The 20,203-nt window shown below is 37.7% G+C and overlaps 1 protein-coding gene across 5 annotated transcripts in view; it reads right to left on the bottom strand.

Moving 5' to 3' along the window:
• The window catches only part of BABAM2 (BRISC and BRCA1 A complex member 2), a 405,089-nt gene that overhangs the window by 355,870 nt on the left and 29,016 nt on the right, over positions 1-20,203 (bottom strand). For all 5 annotated transcript variants that reach the window (XM_040496370.1, XM_040496371.1, XM_040496369.1 and 2 more), the window contains exon 3: positions 4,773-4,849. In XM_040496370.1, coding sequence (XP_040352304.1) covers positions 4,773-4,849 — 77 coding nt within the window. The remainder of the gene's footprint in view (positions 1-4,772; positions 4,850-20,203) is intronic.

Below are 20,203 nucleotides of genomic sequence, written 5' to 3'. Positions count from 1 at the left end.
ATTAATTTTGGAATACTGTAATTTTAAAGTAAGTATAGTCACAAAGAAAGATACTTTTTTCATTTTTTAAAATTTATTTATTTAAATTCAAGTTAGTTAACATACAGCATAGTATTAATTTCAGGAGTAGAACCCAATGATTCATCACTTACATACAACAACACCCAGTGCTCATCCCAACAAGTGCCCTCCTTAATGCCCATCACCCATCTAGCCCATCGTCCCACCCACATCCCCTCCAGCAACCCTCAGTTTGTTCCCTGTATTTAAAAGTCCCTTATGGTTTGCCTCCCTCCCTGTTTTTATCTTATTTTTCCTTCACTTCCCCTATGTTCATCTGTTTTGTAGAAAGACACTTTAACTATAACCTAAATATTATACAAACTAAGGAAAGTAAAATAACCTTGCTATGCAATCACTGACATGAACAAATTTATGTGGGGAGATTTACAAAACACCAGTCCAGTAAAGATGGTTCTGCTGATCATCACTTAAGTTTTAACTATCTCAAAAGGTTTGTTTTGATTTTCTTCGTGTAAATTTTTCCATTTTTGTACTGTCAGGAGAACAGTGACTTATGTTTCATAATTTATGTAGTTGATTTATTTTTGACAATTCTATCACATTTTCAACAGCTATCAAAAAACAATTTCCATCTGGAAGTTTTAAAAGGTTTGTAGTTTGGCTTCCATGCAGAAACACTGCGGTACCTCAAAGTGTATGCCACTTTTCAAGTTTAACAGATAATTTTTTTAAAGCAAGGGATTCTAACATTAGCTTGATCATAAGACCAACATCCTTCAGAAAGCCTTCCTAAATAATGTCAAGAATTTCAGAAGAAAAAAAAAAAAAGCTCATTCTTCAAATTCAATGAACTTTTATAAACGTAGTTCGTTATCGATTGTCTTTTCCTTTTATTTGGCTGTGGGCTGTTTCAGGCTAGAACCTTGACTCACCTTAACGTGGAAGAACCTCAATACACAAAGTTCATTTTTTATTCATTATAGAGCATTCTACAGCCTAAATTAAGTCCCTGGTATATAATAATTATATAAAGCAGCAGCTTAAGAGGACATAATTAACTTATATGGGGTATTCCAGGCAAATACCCTAATCATCAGTATTATAAGAAATTCCCTGGGAAAATCTTATACTAATGAAAGGGTATAGATTAGTAAATGCTTTCTAGCATAGACTCATACAGCTAGTAAGATCTTTGTGAGGTTCCATCATTTTTGGCAAAAAGGCTGTGGACTAACCACGCACATTTATTTCTTCTCCCTCCCAAGACCCACCCTTCCATTAAACGATAATGAAACACAGAAAATAAGAATTCAAAACAACATTAAGTGAAGAGGAAGGGAAGAGAATAGCAATCAGTAGATGAGCAATTTCCGCAAATTCCTAGAAGGCAGAATGCAAATGGAAGAGTAGAAACTGATGAGACAGGGCAGAGAAAGCTTTGGCTGCAGGAATGTGAGGAAGAGGCTACTGCTGAGAGGGAAGCCCTCTGTCCTGGTGGACCCATAAAAACTTGTAGTCATCCAGGGTGAGTTTGAGGAAAGGGAAAAATGAAAACTGGGGCTAAGGATGGGGAAATTAACTACAAGCTCCATGAGGAAGAGTCTATGATACCCATCCCCCAAAACTGGTATGGTGGCCAGATGTGTATGCCCCCTTGAAAAAAGATAGGGGATTTGCTAAAAAAAAAAAATAGGACAATTTGGGGGATAGCCAGAACAGCTGAACTCCATAATATGACACATAGGAGTTCCTCATACTAACAGCTCGTCCATGATTAATCCACCACTCAGTAAGCTCGGTTTACCCATAAAGAAGTCCTATTCAATGTTTTATTGTCTGTCATAAACATACATAGATAACTGAAACCCATCTGTTATTTAAGGAAAGACTCCAGAATAGTAAAGAGGGGAAAAGATGATAAACAAACAAAAATACAATCCCTGGGGAAAATTAAAATAATTAAGAAAGCTTTTTTAAAAATCCACATTCTTTGAAAGCTTTCAAGATACCATATTCATAAAATAAAAACAAAGTGTTGTGAAAGAGGAACAGAAAGCAAAAGCAAGAGAGAGCTCTTCGAAATTAAGATACCTAGTTATGACTATGGTAAATAAAACTGATCAGGAAGGGCTACAGCAAAGGGAGGAGAGCAGAGAGAGAAGTGGAATCTAAGCAAGGTATTTTACTGTGTTCCAGCACTTATGTTTTAATTCTACCAAAAGAGAGAATTTTCAATACACACACTACAGAAAAAGGAAGAGAAGGCTACAGGCAAATCCCATAGAGATAACTGTACAGGAGCATTCAAGCAATTTATAAACGAAGCACAAAAGACAACTCTAGGTTTAGAACAAACGATAAGTTATTAATTTTGACGATGCAAAAGGAAAAGAATACAAAACTTGGGAGGTGAAAGAAGAGGCATGGAGGGAAGGGCAGGAGCTAATACCTTCATCTCACAAAGTGGGGAGCCAAAAGACACTCTCTATGGTTAAGGGGAAAGTAAAAAAAAGTATACCAAGTAGCTGTCACGAGTGTGCAGAGATGCTAACTGCGTGCCAGGCACGTGCTACGAATGTTTTAGGAGCTGTTCATTTAACTGTGCCATACAATGCTGACAGTGGTCCTTAAGAAAGAAAGGAAAAATGTTCAAGCTACAGAGTAACCAACACAGGAACCAATCGTGGCGATATAATTGCACTGAAGAGGAAGAAAGAAGAAAGACACAGAGTTCAATGAAGACAGGCCAATGCTTTATGTATCAGAGCAGAGAGTCAAAAGATAATAATATCTACAATTGATGTCAAGAAACAGAGGCATAAACATTATTTAGACATATGGAGAGCAGCCCCAGAAGAACTACATACTGAAACAGTTTTACAAAAAAAAAAAATGTAAGTGACTCCCTCGGGAAACAGGACCGGGCTTGGGAAGAAACCTAACAGAGGACTACAGCTTTCACGTGTAAAAAATTTCTGGACTTTTTTACATTTTTAGCCACGTGAATGATTTAGTTTGATCATTTCTGCTAAATTTAGTTAATAATTTTTTCAGAAACAATCTAGAATGTCCCACTACCTCAGGCAGGTGAAATTCTTATGTATTTTAATGGTTTCCAGAGAATGATCTAATAGTAACACGCCAGGTTAACAAGTCAGCATGTCCTATATTTTTTGCTTAATGTTGCATTTGTGATGCTACAGAATAGTAAGATGTAGCCCCTGGTGGCCTATAATTTAAAAAGAGTCCACAATCCTGGGAAACTTAACAGAAGACCATGAGGGAGGGGAAGGAAAAAAAGAAGTTAGAGAGGGAGGGAGCCAAAATATAAGAGACTCTTAAAAACTGAGAACAAACTGAGGGTTGATGGGGGGTGGGAGGGAGGGGAGGGTGGGTGAGGGGCATTGAGGAGGGCACTTGTTGGAATGAGCACTGGGTGTTGTATGGAAACCAATCTGACAATAAATTTCATATAAATAAATAAATAGTCCACAGCCTGAAAGGCACTATTTACTCATCTGTCCCATCTTTAACATTTATGTTCCTTATTCCTCTGTTCAAGACCAGAGAGACTTCAATACCTTCTTTGCCACAAGAATAGGCTCCAGAGAGAAAATTCCTGATGAGATTGGGACTAACCCACCAAAGCCACCATCATTTCCATGCTGCACTAGGGCGTCAGCACTGGTAATAACAGCGGGGAAGGGTTGATACAATGTAGGCAGATGTTGTAGACGGTGGACTAAACGCAACAGTAGGTCTTGACTGCTCTTCATCAAGATCACAAATCAGCGGTCGAAGAGCTCGAGCCAGGCCCCACACACATTTGGTCTGACCCACTTTATGTTGGCCCACACTATGTTTCTAATTTTTGAAAAAGTAGTTGGGACCCTAAAATGAAAGAATTTATACAAAAGTTCAGATTTCCACCTCTCAACAGAGGCAGTCCCCTCAAGACGGTAGGTGTGCCCAATTGTCACACCTAGCCTGTCCCCCTCATTTCTGTGACTAGTCTGGCCACGGTAGCCATTTGCATTTCCAACCCTTGCTATAAAAGAGGTAACCTGTTGACAATCCTAATCTATGCCAAGAGTCTCTGAGGGAAGACTCTTATGCTCAGGTGGCAATCAGGAGTTGGTTCTTGGCAGCAATACTTCCAGAAGGGAGTTAGAAGCCATTCCTACCTAAAAGCTGTTTCTAAATAGTCAGGTATTTTAAAGCAATGGACTCTCTTTATTGACAAATTACATAAGATCTGTCAGTAGAGGGAAAAAAATGCAAGAATTACTGCATAGGCCTAAAAACTAAGAATTTCAGTGTATGCCTATTTGACCACCGCTTATTCCCTGCCAACTGCCTTACTTTGAATAGAACTCAAATTAAAAGACAAATTTTTTAAAAGTGGTAAATCCTAGGAGTGCCTGGGTGGCTCAGTCAGTTAAGCATCCGACTTCAGCTCAGGTCGTGATCTCAACAGCTCGTGAGTTCAAGCCCTGTGTCGGGCTCTGTGCTGCCAGCTCAGAGCCTGGAGCCTGCTTTGGATTGTGTCTCCCTCTCTCTCTGCCCCTCCCCTGCTCACACTGTCTCTCCGTCTCTCAAAAATAAATAATAAACATTAAAAAAAATTATTTTTTAAGTGGTAAATCCTAGTGATAATACCTAATAGCCAGAAATAAAAACTGAAGCACAAAGTCTGATAACTAGCACTGTAATGTACATTTTCAATAAAATAGTCATCATTTACTTACATTTTAATGTCTCTCCAGCATATGGTATGTGCAGTTTAAATCGGTCACAGTTAGGTCCAGGAGTCAATGATGTGCAGCTTTAGAAAAAAAAAAAAGAAAGATAAGAAAAGATTTTTTTTTATAAAAAACCCACACATTTATGATATTTAATAAAGTAAATAAAAAAGTGATCTTTATAGATAAAAGATTAAAGCACTGGCTTATAAAACAAAATAAAAGCCCTTGATGGTCACAGAGGTCAAGACATTAAGACCTGCCCTGAAACACATGATCCGTTTATCTCACAATAGAACTTAAATGCCTTCTAACAACAAACACCAACAAAGCTCCAGCTACTCCTCTCAAATACGTGTATCTGGGCTTTCAAAGTAGGTGTATCTTCCAAAACAGGTCTGTACTCTTTGATGCCAAGAATTGTAAAAGAAGAGTAGTTTTAGGGGCAGATTTTAAATATAGACTCTTAGCTTTCACTCAGTACTAAAAAGAGCCCACTTTGGCCTTTTTTCCTGACACCAGGTCATTTCCTCTTTCTCCCCAAAGGGGAGGTGCTTCCTCTCAGATTTGGCACCCCCTTGTCTTCCCTCTACAGAGGGGCACAAGGCACTGCCCTCAGTTTCAGATAAAGTGTAAATTTAAAAGGAGGTGAACTGGTCACTCAGGTGTTTGGTTTCTTTTCAATCTATTACTTCACAAAGTTAAACAATGTTCTTCGTTCTTTAAACAAATTTACAAGATATCGTTCATGATCTCACAGGTCATAACTTCAACTGCATGACAGCAGCACTGGCTTCATTAATTAATATTAATACAAAGTCAACTGAGGAAATTATATGTCTTCATTTAGTTTTAAAAGTTGAGGTTTTTCAATAATAAAAAAAGCAAAAAAATGCTAAGTTTCTTTCATAATTCCAAAACTGACTATGAAGCATCTCTGAAAAGAGTTATTTTAAGGAATGGAAGCATTGCTGGAATAAATGTACAACTTCCCTGGATGGCCACTTTGAAGGCAACAGTCATGTGAAAATAAATTTGAGAAAAGTGGACTCTAAAAAAGCTAACTCAGATCTCATATTAGATTTGCCATAACTTTTTCCCAAAATGTAAACAGAGAAAAGAACCAGACAGAAAGCTTAACTCAGATGTATTTAATCATAAATCACTAGGTTGATTTCTCCTCTTATCTTTAGGGGACAACAAAAAACAACAGTTTATAAACTAAACAACAAAGCTAAACTAGTAATTGCAGAGTAAAACGATTTTAATTTCTTATAGGTTTTAAGAACACATTTTCCTTTACTGTTCAATTAAAAAAAAAAAAATCTCCAGAGTATATTTTATTAAAGGTACTAAAATATTTCCCTTACAGTACAATCTTTTCTAGACCATAGCACAGCAGTTATTTGAAAACTTATGGAGGGGCGCCTGGGTGGCGCAGTCGGTTGAGCGTCTGACTTCAGCCAGGTCACGATCTCGCAGTCCATGAGTTCGAGCCCCGCGTCAGGCTCTGGGCTGATGGCTCGGAGCCTGGAGCCTGTTTCCGATTCTGTGTCTCCCTCTCTCTCTGCCCCTCCCCCGTTCATGCTCTGTCTCTCTCTGTCCCAAAAATAATTAAACGTTGAAAAAAAAAAATTAAAAAAAAAAAAAAAAGAAAACTTATGGAAAACACATAAATTAAAGCATTACAAAATATAGTGTAATGACAGAATTGGTCCTACAAGCAACACTAATAATTTCTTCTCTTGCACATATTCCATGAACGATGCCTTAAAATTATTTTTTAATAAATAACAAAATATAATAAACATTCACAATCAATGCCTCTTTGAGGCATGAAGATCAAATTATCTTATATTAGATCAAAATATATTATATTATCTTATATAGCCTAGCAACTGAAGTTATTAACAGCACAGGAAATCCTGAGGATTAATCGGATTCTAGATTGTCTGAATAACTAGTCCTTCTTCAACGTGAAATTAGTTTCTCAATTGTTACATTCACTGTTGGGCCACATTTTGTATTATTTACTTTATGCTTTAACTCGGGCTAAAACAGTGCTTTGTGCTCTGTCCCTCCTTCTTCCCTTCCTACGTGAACAGCTTGGCTCCAGCCACCCTAGGGTGTTAAAAAGCACATTTCTCCATCTGAGTGATTCCCTCCCCATTTGTTTTTTTTTTCTTTGTCTGTTTGTTTTTTACTTAGGTAAGATTTACTGAGCATTGTTCTATGTGTTAGGAATACAGGGTGGACAAGGCAGACAAGATCTACAGTCCCATGGAACTTAAAATTCTGGCAAAAGAAAAAGAAGCGATAAACAAGAGAGGAAGATATAAAGATGGTTCGAAACGGCTACATGTTATGAAGGAAATAAAGTAGCGTGGCAGCGAATCGGGGGCTACATTACACTGGAAGACTGGGGAAGACCTCGGAGGAGGTGAAATCCGAAACCTGCAGGACACCAAGGGCTTAGGGCCTACCCAGGCGAGTTCTGGGGCAGAGCACTCCAGGCAGGGGAAGCAGCTGGTGCAAAGGCGTGAAGGCAGGAACGAGCTGCATATATCTGGGGGAAGAAATCTTGATATGTCTGGGCGATGCAGCTAGAGCAGAGTGAATGAGGGAGAGAACAGAGAAAGATTAGGACAGGGGTAAGCAAGGGACAGATCGCGCAGAGCCTTGTAGGTGGTGGCAATTAATTCAGGTTTTATTCCAAGCTCAAAGGAGGGTTTTAAGAAGAGTAATATTATCTGATTCTATGCTTTTTAAGAGATCATGCTGTCTACTGTGTGGAAAAAGAGACTGTAAAGAAGTCAAACAGAAACCAACAGGAGTCCACTTCAGGAAAGAAAGATGATACTTGGACTAGGGGAGCCACGGTGTCAATGGAGGCATGGATTTACTGACTAGGGACGACTAGAAGGAGAGCAAGTTTAGGAAGAAGGGGAATCGAGAGTGTACAGTGTGAGACAACAGCCAAATCATATGCGGAAACAGCCCGAGTAACGGGGGGGGGGGGGGGGGGTCAAGCCAATCCATAAGGGCCATGGAAACATCACGGCAAAGACAGAAGAAAAATTTGCCAAAACTCATTTTAGAGTGCTGTATATTGTCGGAAAAATCACTTACTTGGAGTGGGGACGAGGGCAGGGGTCACACTCCCCAAAGAGCATTCCCAAGTTAAAATGGTTAATCTCCAGTGAACTGCAGGGTTTCTGCTTTGCTAAGAGGAATATACAAATGTGGGCCAAGAACTTAACCATTCAAGGCAACAGGGGAAGACTAAGCTGTCGTTAGCAGGCCTCTCTCTTCGACAGTGCGCAGTTTCTCCAATGAAATGTTGAGCAAATTATTTAAAATATCTACTGTGCCCTATCTTCCAACTTACCTAGGATCAACAGCTTTATGGAAAACAAGTCAAGGTCATGTTACCTGAGAGTTCTTTTAAGATTAAACTAAAAATATTTCCCTTTCTTAAATTACCTCTGTCTAAAATCAGTTTTGGTCATGTTACTTAATTTACTATGAAATTTCTAAATCGCATTCAAGGAGGGCATTAGCTTTTCTGTTACTCAAACAAGGGCATGAGTTTAAAAAGATGGAAAAACACACATGAATAGTATGCTTCCACTTGTGGAAAAGACAGACCTATGTGTATGTATGTCTACACATAGAAACAGATTTCAGGAGAGACACCAAAATGTGGCAGGATTTGGAGTAATTTTTACAACTTTGATTACCTTTCTGCATTATTTTGATTTTTGTGATGAACATGAACTATTTTATAATTATATAAATATTTTAAAAAGTAGATCCTTTTTATATTTGAAAAACTGCAGGGTATCTACTGATGAACAGTCTTCAAGCAAAATAGACATGAAAGTCTTTATATTATGATATCACAAAACTTCACACTGCTAATATTTATTATCCCTCACAGTTTCTCTGTGTCAGGTTTTAGGAATGGCCTGGCTAGGCAGCTGTTGCATAGAGTCCTGCAGGATGTTGCAGTCAGATGTCAGTAACAGATAACTAATACAGTGGAGAAGTTCATTCATCTAGAAAATCATTTCCTTTTAGGAATATGAAAAAGCTACTAAAAGGCTGCTGGCTTCATTAAAATTCTATTTTTATAATGGCAACTTGTCCTAACAGTTAGATCTGAGGTTTAAAACCCAAAATTCCAGGGGTGCCTGTGTGGCCCAGTCAGTTGCGTGACCTGCTCTTGACGTGGACTCAGGTCATGATCTCACGGTTCTGTGGGTTCAAGCCCCACATTGGGCTCCATGCTGACAGTGTGGAGCCTGCTTGGGATTCTCTCTCTCTGTCCCCATGCTTGCTCTCTCTGTCTCTCTCTCTGTCTCTCTCTCTCCCTGCTTCGTCCTCAACACAAATAAACGTAAAAACAAAAAAACAGTATTCCAAACTGAGTATCTTTTAATAACAAGATAATTTTGAATGATTTAAAAATTGTTGGCAACTAAATGTAATTTCAAATTTGTCCCTCAACTGTATTTCCTGAGTGCTTACCATTTGTCAGGCACTGTGCTAGGTGCACAGAACACAGCAGTAATGAGAACAACAAAAAAAACATCTTGGCATTATATTGAAAAAAAAAGTTTTTAGATGAAGAACTATGCCTTAAAAATGTATCTTTTACTAAATTCTAATCACCTCAATGTGCTGGGAATGCACTATTTTAAAGTTTAACAAACGGGAGAACAAAGGGAGTTAAACAACCACCTTCTGCAGGTTATGCACGTGGGAATTATCAAGTCGGAATTCCCGAAAGCATCAGGCCAGGCAGTTGACTGTAGTGCCTCATTACAGAACTATAGCCAGCTAACTACACACACAGTAAAACGCTAAGCATAACAACGCCCACATACTCGCATCCATCTCTTAGCTTACATCTAATCATGTGATTCCCAAGATTATTATTTATCTAGTTTCCAACTGTGGTTTGTCTTCCCAACCATGTCATAAGATTCTGGGTGCTAAAACTGTTCTATACTTTTTTAAATGTCCTAGTATAGCATCTAGCATAGTACTAAGCATCCAGCACTGATGACATTTTAGTACAGACTTATCGTCATAAACTAAAGTCAGCAACTGTCATTTTACAGACGATGACAGTGAAGGCCAAGGATCTCACAGTCACTCAGTGAGAGCACTGGGACTGGAAAGCACTCCCAGAGCACTCTGGCCACACCTTGGTCTCCCTGACACAGGCATCCTTCAATCATCTGCAAATCTCCAGCATATAGATAGCTGGTGTCCAGGATGCAGATACTCCAACAACTACGTATGGAGATAAAGATTTGCCGAATTAATGCATAAACTGACTCCCAGTCTTGTGCTCTTTTCGTGACAAAAACTAATGCTTTAACTGGAATTAAGAAGATACTCTTATCCTCACCTCTGAGATAAAAGTGTGATTATTTGTAAGAGGTCCTCCCTTTGAAGAGCTGTACATGTAACTCAGAATTTATATTTAAAGTCACTTCCTAAAATTACTGTTTTCACAATAAATAATAACAACAGGCACTAACATTTGCTGAGCATTTGCTATGTGGCAGGTACTATTCTAAATTATTTAATTAGATTGAACTATTTAAACCCACAGCAACCTTCAGAAATAAATGCTATTATTGTTTCCATTTTACAGATGAGGCAACTGAGGCACAGGGAAGATGGGCATCTTGCTAGTTAGTGACAGAACTTGGATCCAAACCCAGGATGTCTGGCTCCAGGGCCCATTTTCTTAAACACCACTCCAAATCATCCCTCAATATTTAAAGGGGAAACCATCAGAATTAGTAAAAAAAAAAAAAAAAAAAAAAGTGAATTATAAATCTGTCAATAAATGCCATTTTATTAAGTACCCAAAATAATAAAAAGTAAAGGCTAACAAACTGTTGCCAAAAACAGTGTTCTCCCCTACCAGCTTTAGTGAAAAGAAAATGATTTAGCAGTAATTAGCATAAGAACTATATACATGTAAATCAATGATGCAAAAGAGGGAACAGGCCCTCCTAAATTGATTTTAAAAGGCTCTACAATGGTAACACTATTGACTTATTTAGCAAACTCTTTAAATAAACAGTGAAAGTAAATTTGGATTTGAATCCTTTTTAACTTATTACTTGCTCATAGCCCCTGAGATCTCCAATTATTAAGGTATCACTATAAACAGGAAAAGTTGACAATTTCTCTACAGTTTATTTGATTTTAGTGACAGCCAACTAATCTGGATTAACAAAGTTATACAAAGATACTCTACAACCTTGAAGACATTAGCATTTTTAAGATCATGCAAAATATAAGTAAAGCATATGCTTTGCAATTTAATACTAAACCTATTATTTGATCAGCTTTCTGGGAAAAAAAATTTAAAAAGAATGATTTAAACCATTTCTACTCTCCAAGCCACCTAAAAAGAACAAAGTAGATGAGTCCAGGGTTCCTTCCCTGAGTCTGCGTCAGTTTCCTTTACACTATTAATTTACCATTTGGCACGTTCTCCTACATAGCTTCCTGTTTTCTTGATAATGACGTTTGTGCTTAACCAACAATATTCAACATCAGCTGAGAAGGAAGTCTTCAGCTCTGGCAATCTAAAATCACAGGTGACTGTGAAATAAAATAGGCTCAAAGACCAATAACTGCCTGGTAAATGAGTCTCAAGTCATAAGTTAGAGTGAATTCTTGTTATTTGTTAGTTCATATTCACCACCTTTTCATTATACAGAATTTATTTTCCCCGAATTAACCCTATCATCAATGATTCCACTCAGACCAAAGCAATTTCAAAATTATCATGGTTTACAGACTGAAAGGCAGCAGCAAAGAAGCTAGGAGACTGCCACAGGCTATGTGAACAGCTACTAAGTAACCTATAAAATAGGCATTTTATCCACAAAGGCATGTGACCTTCTGATTCACAGATTTTTACACCCTCCGCCTTAAAAGGGAATTTCGGCCCATCTAGTTGACTACATCAAAACTCACTAGGTCAAGTTGGGGCCTTTCTACAAGGAGACTCATGAATTAAAATTGGTAAAAGGAGGCAATAAAGTTACACTGAGATAGATTTTTTACATCATTCAGAAGAATGGCACTATGTGCTTGATGACATATGATGTTCCCGATACACCACTCTACGTCTCTAAAGCCTGAAATCTATTTCTAGATCCTACTAGAAAGTGATGGATCCAATTCTTAGCAGAGGATTCCAAAATGCCATCACCAAAATATGTGACTCAGCTCAGAATGCTTTAAAAATTATAAAATTAAAATATTCAGAAAAACATGTATTTGCCAGTTCATGTGGCATCAGTTGCTGTTCCCAGTTTATATGCTGTATCTCCATTTATAAATGATAGATTTCAACTCTAAAGGAGGAAGTATTTTTAAATGTTAGTAGGTGTTCCTATAACAAAAAATGTGATTTAAAGTACAATATGATTCCAGTAGGAATGATAGGCTCACCCACTATTTTCAACAGTTAACTAGGAGGGGGGGAAATCTTAATATTTTGAGATGATGCTTCGCTTATTAATGTTCAACCTTTCTTCTTTTCTAATAGGTGCTTTTAATTCACTCTGTTAACAGAATAAAAGAGAAAATTAATAGGATTACCTCAATTAGTGCTGGATATGTGTTTGATAAAATTAAACATCCATTCATGATTTTAAAAACTTCGCAAATAAGGATAAAAAGTAGCTTCCTTACTATGATAAAGGCCATCTACAAAAAAACCTGCAACAATATCGCATTTAATAACAAAATGTTACATTGTTCCCTTTGAGACAGAATGAAAGGACACCCACTCTTACCACTTTAATTCAACATTATACCAACAGTCCTATCAAGTACAGAGTAGCATGGGGAAATAAGGGGATATATATGGGAAAGGAAGAAATAAAACTACACTTGCATGAAGATAATATGACTGTGCATACAGAAAGCTTTTGAAACCTTCATAGGCATTATTGGAAATATGTGAGCTTAGCCAAGTTGCTAAACAAAGGACATACACAAACATCAACTGTAGACTGTATACATATATCTGCACACCATCAACAGCCAGTTAAAAAATAAAAACTTTTAGAAAGATGCCATCAAAAGTAACATCAAACTATCAAATACATAGAAATAAGTGTCACAAAAGATGTGCAAGATCCCTGTGTAGAAAACTGTTATTAGAAGAAAATAAAACGAATAAATGAACATAGGTATGTTCATAAATGAAAAGATAACATAATGAAAAAGATGTCAGTTCTCCTTAATTGATACAGAACCTGAAAGTAGATTTTAAAATGTAAATGGAATGCCAAGAACCAAAAACAGACCATATTCTCTTGAAGAAGAAAAGCTTGATAGGATTATACACAATAGCCAAAAACTGGTAGTAACCCAGGGTCAACAGAGACTGACAAATGGATAAACAAAATGTGACATACATGTATAACGGGATATTATTCAATAGCCTTAAAAAAGAAAGAAATTCTGCTGCACACTACAACATGGATAAACCGTGAAGATAGTATGCTAAGTGAAATAAGCCAGTCACGAAAGGACAAGCACTGTACAATTCCATCCATGTGAGGTACCTGGAGTTATCAAATTCACAGAGACAGAAAGTGGAATGGTAGTTGCCAAGGGCTGAAGGGACAGTGGAAGAAATGGTAGTTAAGGGGTACAGAGTTTCGATTTTGCAAGAGGAAAAGTTCTGGAGATAAATGGTGATGGTTACACAACAGTGTGAATGGACTTAATGCCCGGAGATGAACACTTAAAGTTGGCTAAAATTATAAATTTTATGTATATTTTATCACAGTAAGAAAAAAGCTTAATAGGAGAAATTATTCTACTGAATATCAAAAATTATTATCAATCTTAGTAATTAAAATATTAATATTGATACAAAGATAGACAAAGAATAGAGTTGAGAGACAGATTCCCACACATCTGGACACTTAATTTATGACAGAGGCATCTCTGCACAGCACTAAGGAAAGGCAATTGTTTTCAATAAATGGTGCTGAGTCAACTAGACATACTTATGGGAAAAATATGAAACCTGAGCCCTACCTCATACCATTCACAACATCAAGTCCAAGTGAATTGAAGCTCTGAAGAGGAAAAGCAAAAGCAAAATATTTTTAAAAGAAAATGGGGGAGGGTTAATTGGGTAAAGAGAATATGTTCAAGAACTTGGTGGACAGGGATGCCTGGGTGCCTCAGTCAGTTAAGCGTCCAACTTTGGCTCTGGTCATAATCTCACAGTTCTCAAGTTTGAGCCCTGCATCAGCCTCTGTGCTGACAGCTCAGAGCCTGGAGCCTGGAGCCTGCTTCAGATTCTGTGTCTCCCTCTCTCTCTGCTCCTCCCCCACTCACACTATATCTCTCTCTCAAAAATAAAAAATAAACATTAAAAAAAAAACCATGAAAATTCCAAAAGTACTACTATGAAAGAAAAGATGGGTAATCGGATTATATTATTATCAGATTTTCTGTTCAACAACAACAAAAAAAAACATTAAAGAGTGAAAAGACAAACCATAGGGTGAGACGAGATATTCGCAACACATAACACTGATATTAAAATATATAAAGAACTCCTATAAATTGATAGGAAAAAGACATGTTAGTAGACCTGAAGGAATAGTTCATAAAAAGGGATCCAAATGGCCAATAAAAGTGAAAAGGTGCTTAGCCTAATTAGTCACTAGAGAAACGCAATTTAAATCTACGATGAGGCCCCACCACACACCCATCAGGGTGGTTAAAATCAAACCGACACGACCAAGTGGAATTAAAAACTGGTCTTGTGGCATTGTATATACAGTCAATGCTGCACTTCTTTCATTAGTATCCATATATTTTTGCAAATTTCTTTTTCAGGAATGACAGGTGAAAATACCCTATTATATGTAATAAGAATTACTGTTACAATATTGTTTATTTATCTTATCTCATGATTTTTAATTTATATCCTATATATGTTTTATAACCTATAAATATAGGTTATAATTAAATAAGTATGCATGTATTGAGGGTTCATAATTAAATTGAAGTGTATAATCAAAAAAAGTTTAGCAATCACTGCTATAAGAGTATAGAAAGGAGTCCCTACTCTTAAGAACCTGCAACTATAAATCAGAAGACAAAAATCAAACCTATGAAAGTCAAATAAGCACAATTTAAATAACAATTCAAGACAACAATAGATACAAGTCACAAAGCAATTAACATGATTAATTGCCAAATTAGTGGTTAAAGAAAAAAAGCACAATAGAAGTTGCCAGAGGGGAGAAACCACTTTTAGCTGCGGTAATCAAGGAAGGTTCACTGGAATACAGCTGGCCTCTAAGAATGAGTTAGATCTGGTAGGTAGGGGAATGAAAATATTTACCTACAATTGTCCTCAAATGGGGACAAAAACCAAGGAGACAGATACTCAGCTAGACTGAAAGCTATGTAATGAAACAGAGTATATGAAACCTTGGATCCAGTGCCCCATAGCCCACCTCCTGGCACACAGCAGCACCTGATAACTGCCCCATAAATAGTACAGGTGAACAAGTGAAGCTGGGGATGACAAGCACACTCCAAGGTCATGTCAAAGTCAAAACAAATTACATAAATATTCTGGACTGATTCCTATCTCAACTGTGGGAATGTTGGTAATTCTTACTACTTTTTTTTTTTTTTTTTTAAAGAGAAAGAGCACACGCATGCAGGGGAGAGGGGCAGAGGGAGAGAGGTAGAGAGAGAGAATCTTAAGCAGGCTCCACATGTGGCACAGAGCCCAACATGGGGCTGGATCCCATGACCCTGGGATTATGACCTGCGCCGAAATCAAGAGTCGGACGCCCAAGCAACAACCACCCAAGCACCCCCTAGTTCTTTCATTAATAAATAGTATGAGAAATCTCCAAGGACAAGGCCAACTTACATACTATTTCTATACATTTAAGGAGAAACACAATTTCATAAAAGGTAATTTTTATGCTAAACTCTTTGAATTTGTTCCGTAAAAATACTCCTGTAAACTTTTTAGGTCACCATTTTCATTCCTTGACCCAAAACATATCCTAAATGGATGTATTCCCAAATCTGTGCATTCTGGGAGCTTTATATTTTATACCACTTGTATATTATTTAGATATTATATATCTAAATCCCAATCTCAATTCCTGCTCCTTACAGGGAAGGACTGGAAAGTATCTTGGCATGTAGCACAGACTCTCAAGGGAATGAACTAGCAGAGCTGTGATCATTCTCTTACTGGCTTTCATGTTACTTGCTGCATTTATGTTTGTACCTCCACAATGCCTCACACTAAAAGCTCAGTTGTATGCTTTTCTTTTTTCCTTTTTTAAATTTGCTTAATGTTTACTTTTGAGGAACAGAGACAGAGCACAAGCAGGAGAGGGGCCAAAGCAGGCTCCAGGCTCTGACCTGTCAGTACAGAGCCCAAAGTGGGGCTGGAACCCACAGACGGCAAGATCCTGACCTGAGCCAAAGTCAGACACTTAATGGACTGAGCTGCCCATCAGCATATGCTTTCCTTACGAAAAATATATTCGAGTGAATATGAACAGTACAAAGGCACAGGGCACAGAAAAGAGTAGATGGAAAACTGGTAGAGGTGGAGGGAAAGAACAGGGAGAAGAAGAAAAAAAGTGGAAGAATGAGCTGTAGTGGAAACATGAGAAGGTGGAGGTAAAATGGGAAAGAGAGAGAATGGAGGAGTGGAAAAGAAGGGAAGAAGGGAATTAATAGATTCTCTTTCCTTTTGGTGAAAGGTGCTGTCTAAAGATGGAAGAAACATTTTTGAAATCCTCAAATTTTTCTACTTAAGTGATTATGAAAGGACATCTGCTACATGAGCATACCTGGAACTACAGGGTAATGGGATAAATAAATGTATCCGGGGCGCCTGGGTGGCTCAGTCGGTTAAGCGTCTGACTTCGGCTCAGGTCATGATCTCACGGTCCGTAAGTTCGAGCCCCGTGTCGGGCTCTGTGCTGACAGCTCAGAGCCTGGAGCCTGTTTCCGATTCTGTGTCGCCCTCTCTCTCTGCCCCTCCCCCGTTCATGCTCTGTCTCTCTCTGTCTCAAAAATAAATAAACGTTAAAAAAAATTTTTAAATAAATGTATCCATGTATTTTCGGTTTTTCAATGGTTTGGGGGGATTTTTTTCTTCGATTGCTCCTTGAGATACTACTGTTATACACTATGAATTTTCTAGCCTTGTGCAAGGCAAATAAATTGTCTCTTCTTTGGTTTCCTCATCCACAAAATGGAGGTAACAGCCCCACTTCATGGAGTTGTTATAAGGATCCAGTGACTTGGTACACATAAAGTATTTAGAAGAGTGCCTAGCACATAGTAAGTACGTTCTATTATGATTATTCAAAAGCATAAAGTGCAAAGTCAAAAATATGATGGAGAGTCCATCTCAAATACTATGTTCATGAAACCCTTAATTCACTTGGGCAATAATTTCCAATATTAAAAAAAAAACAAAAAGAACTTCAATTGACCCCCTCACCATACTACTATACCTTCTTCATTCCACAGACAAAAATTCTCAGAGGTAGTCCAACCAATAAGAGACTGAATCTGGCAGTAAAATGATTTTTCTAGGTTCTAAAGCAAATCTAATGGAGCTGATAATGCTCCTCATGTTACAGAGCAGGAGACCCCCAGGAGAACAAAGAGAATAGTATCACAATGGGTTATCCAAGTGTGAGACAGGGCAAGAAGAGACTGGAAGCAGGTCAATGTTTTGTGATGGTGAGCTGGCATAGAGCTTATTGTTCTTTAAAATGATACTCTCAATCTAATTTGTTCTTGGGATCTTCTACAAAATACGTAGAATTCTAGATTTTTTTTTTTTTTGCATGTAATGGGAAATGTTCTTTATTCTTTTTTTCTAGAATATACGCAGTAGCCTGCTATTTGCTTTTCTGATTACTAACATTTCTGCAAGTAAACCATACAGATCCTCTCCTTTTTTATTTATTCTTTCTTTTCACTTCATTCAGTTCTAGGTGTTACACTTTAAGAAGGACAGAGACTGACTGGATCTCACTGAGAAGCCAGCAGGGATGTTGAAAGGACACAAATTACATGGTTATAAGCAAAGACTCCATGTTAGCCTGCGGAAGAGAAAAATACAAGACGACAGCTATCTTTATTTACTGAAGTGTTATCACAAGGGGGATTGATTAAGCTTGTTCTACATCGCACCACGAGGTAGAAGTGACACAATAGGGTTTCAGTCAACATAGGAAAGCCGTTTCTAACAGTATCAGTGGCCCAACGAGCAGCCTTGGGCTTCAGGGGGCTTCCCTGGGACAAGATACTCTGGAGCAGCCTCAACAGTCACTTGTCAGGGAAGCCTAAAAGGGGTTCATTTAACACATGGTAGTCGTTAGAGTTTAATGCCTCTAATCCTGAAATTCTATAATCCTCAACTAGATTAAGACAACATTATACTATAATATGAATTCTAAAGCCAACACCAATTCTTTATTAAGTTTTTAAAAAGAAATGAACTCTACCATGAACTACATAAAACCAACTTGAAAGGGCAGGTGACAACATCTTAACAAAAACAACCTAAGAAAAGTTGACCTAATGTGCCTAGCACAGTCACTAAATCTTCATCAGTTACAATTTCAGGAAAACTGAAATGCCACCCAAGTCACTGACCTGATATAAGATGCTCACCAACTTAGAAAATATAAATCTACATACAACTCTAATAAGCAAATAGCAAAACAATGTTTGAACTTTAAAAAGTGCGTGAATAGGAGCGCCTGGGTGGTTCAGTCAGTTAAGCCTCCGACTTCGGCTCAGGTCATGATCTCACAGTTTGTGGGTTCAAGCCCCAAGTCAGGCTCTGTGCTGACAGCTCAGAGCCTGGAGCCTGCTTCCAATTCTGTGTCTCCCTTTCTCTCTGTCCCTCCCCTGCTCGTGCTCTCTCTCTCTCTCAAAAATAAATAATACAAGCAAATTACATAAACAAAGCAATGATGCTCTCTGTTTTTACTGTCCCAACTAACTGAAAAGTTTAGTAATTTTGAGAGAAGTCTTCATTCTTACAACCATCCACCATATTTGTTCTACCATATTTGTTTAAAAAGAAGAAAACAGCAATAGCCTAGATTATCTAATGTATAGTTAGGAATTACTTATCACTAATGTACTAGTGATTATTTAAGTCTTCGATGACTTAAATAATGTAACTATCTCTACTCTCAAACAGAATTCCACGAAGGCCAACTTCTGGATTGTTAGAATGCAGAAATCCTTCTAGAACAATGCCGCTCAAAGTAGGATTCATGGGCTAGTGCTACACTATAAACTGTTAGTAATCTGTAATAAGATAAACAGAGAAGCTGAGAGTAAGAAACTTTCACAGCAATATGTAAGACCAGTACTAAGTCTGATGAATCCAGTATTTTAAAACCCGGCCTTGTACCTCATGTCTTTTTTACTTCATTTTTCTAGTAATTCATTTCTATTATATTTTACAAAAGTATCAGTTGGTTACAGAGTCAAAAAATCTTTAAACTCTTATCTTTCCCCATAGGCGATTTGAGAAAACTTCTCAAAAGATCCTTTAAATGCTGAAGGTCCTTGGATAGGAAGATAAATTGCTTTACTTTGATGTCCCCCATTCTCCCTATTCACCTTGGTTTCCCCATCACAGTAACAAGCCCTACTAATTTGTTCAAGTGTTCTTTTGATATCTCTGCTAAATTGTCAGTAATATCAACACAGTTCACTGCTTAAAATTTATCATCAGATTATCTGACTGCTCAGAATTTGCAACACTACTTCATCTGCACCCAGATGTAGCTCCAACATGTTCTTGGACTCATTCCTCGTAAGAAGATATTAACTAATTTGATGATCTAGTTGGGAGGGGTCACCCAATCTTGCAACATGACAGCTGGCATGGCAGTCAGTCATAATTTTTAAGAAAGTCTAGAGATAGTACAGCACAGATTTAAATGCCAGGCCTCCACTCGTGCATAAAGACTGCCAATCTCGGGGGCACCTGGGCGGCTCAGTCAGTTAAGTGTCCGACTTCAGCTCAGATCATGATCTCATGCTTCATGGGTTCAAGCCCCACATCGGGCTCTGTGATGACAGATCGGAGCCTGGAGCCTACTTCAGATTCTGTGTCTCTCTCTCTCTCTACCCCTCCCCCACTCGCTCTCTGTCTCTCAAAAATAAATAAACTTTGAAAAAATTTTTAAAAAATTAAAAATAATTTATCTCAGCAATTCTGCCAACCCCCCTATACTTTCAATTCTCCATTTGAACTATTTTAGTCAGCAGAATTGTCTTCAGACTTACATATTCTTTTATTTCTTACATAACATGTATAAAGAGGGACTTAATAAATA

This window comes from Herpailurus yagouaroundi, unplaced genomic scaffold (genome assembly GCF_014898765.1).
Source record: "Herpailurus yagouaroundi ecotype Mexico unplaced genomic scaffold, PumYag 188, whole genome shotgun sequence".
Lineage (NCBI taxonomy): Eukaryota > Metazoa > Chordata > Mammalia > Carnivora > Felidae > Herpailurus > Herpailurus yagouaroundi.
The sequence above is the reverse complement of the archived record's forward strand: the minus strand, read 5'-3'. Positions and strand labels throughout refer to the sequence as shown.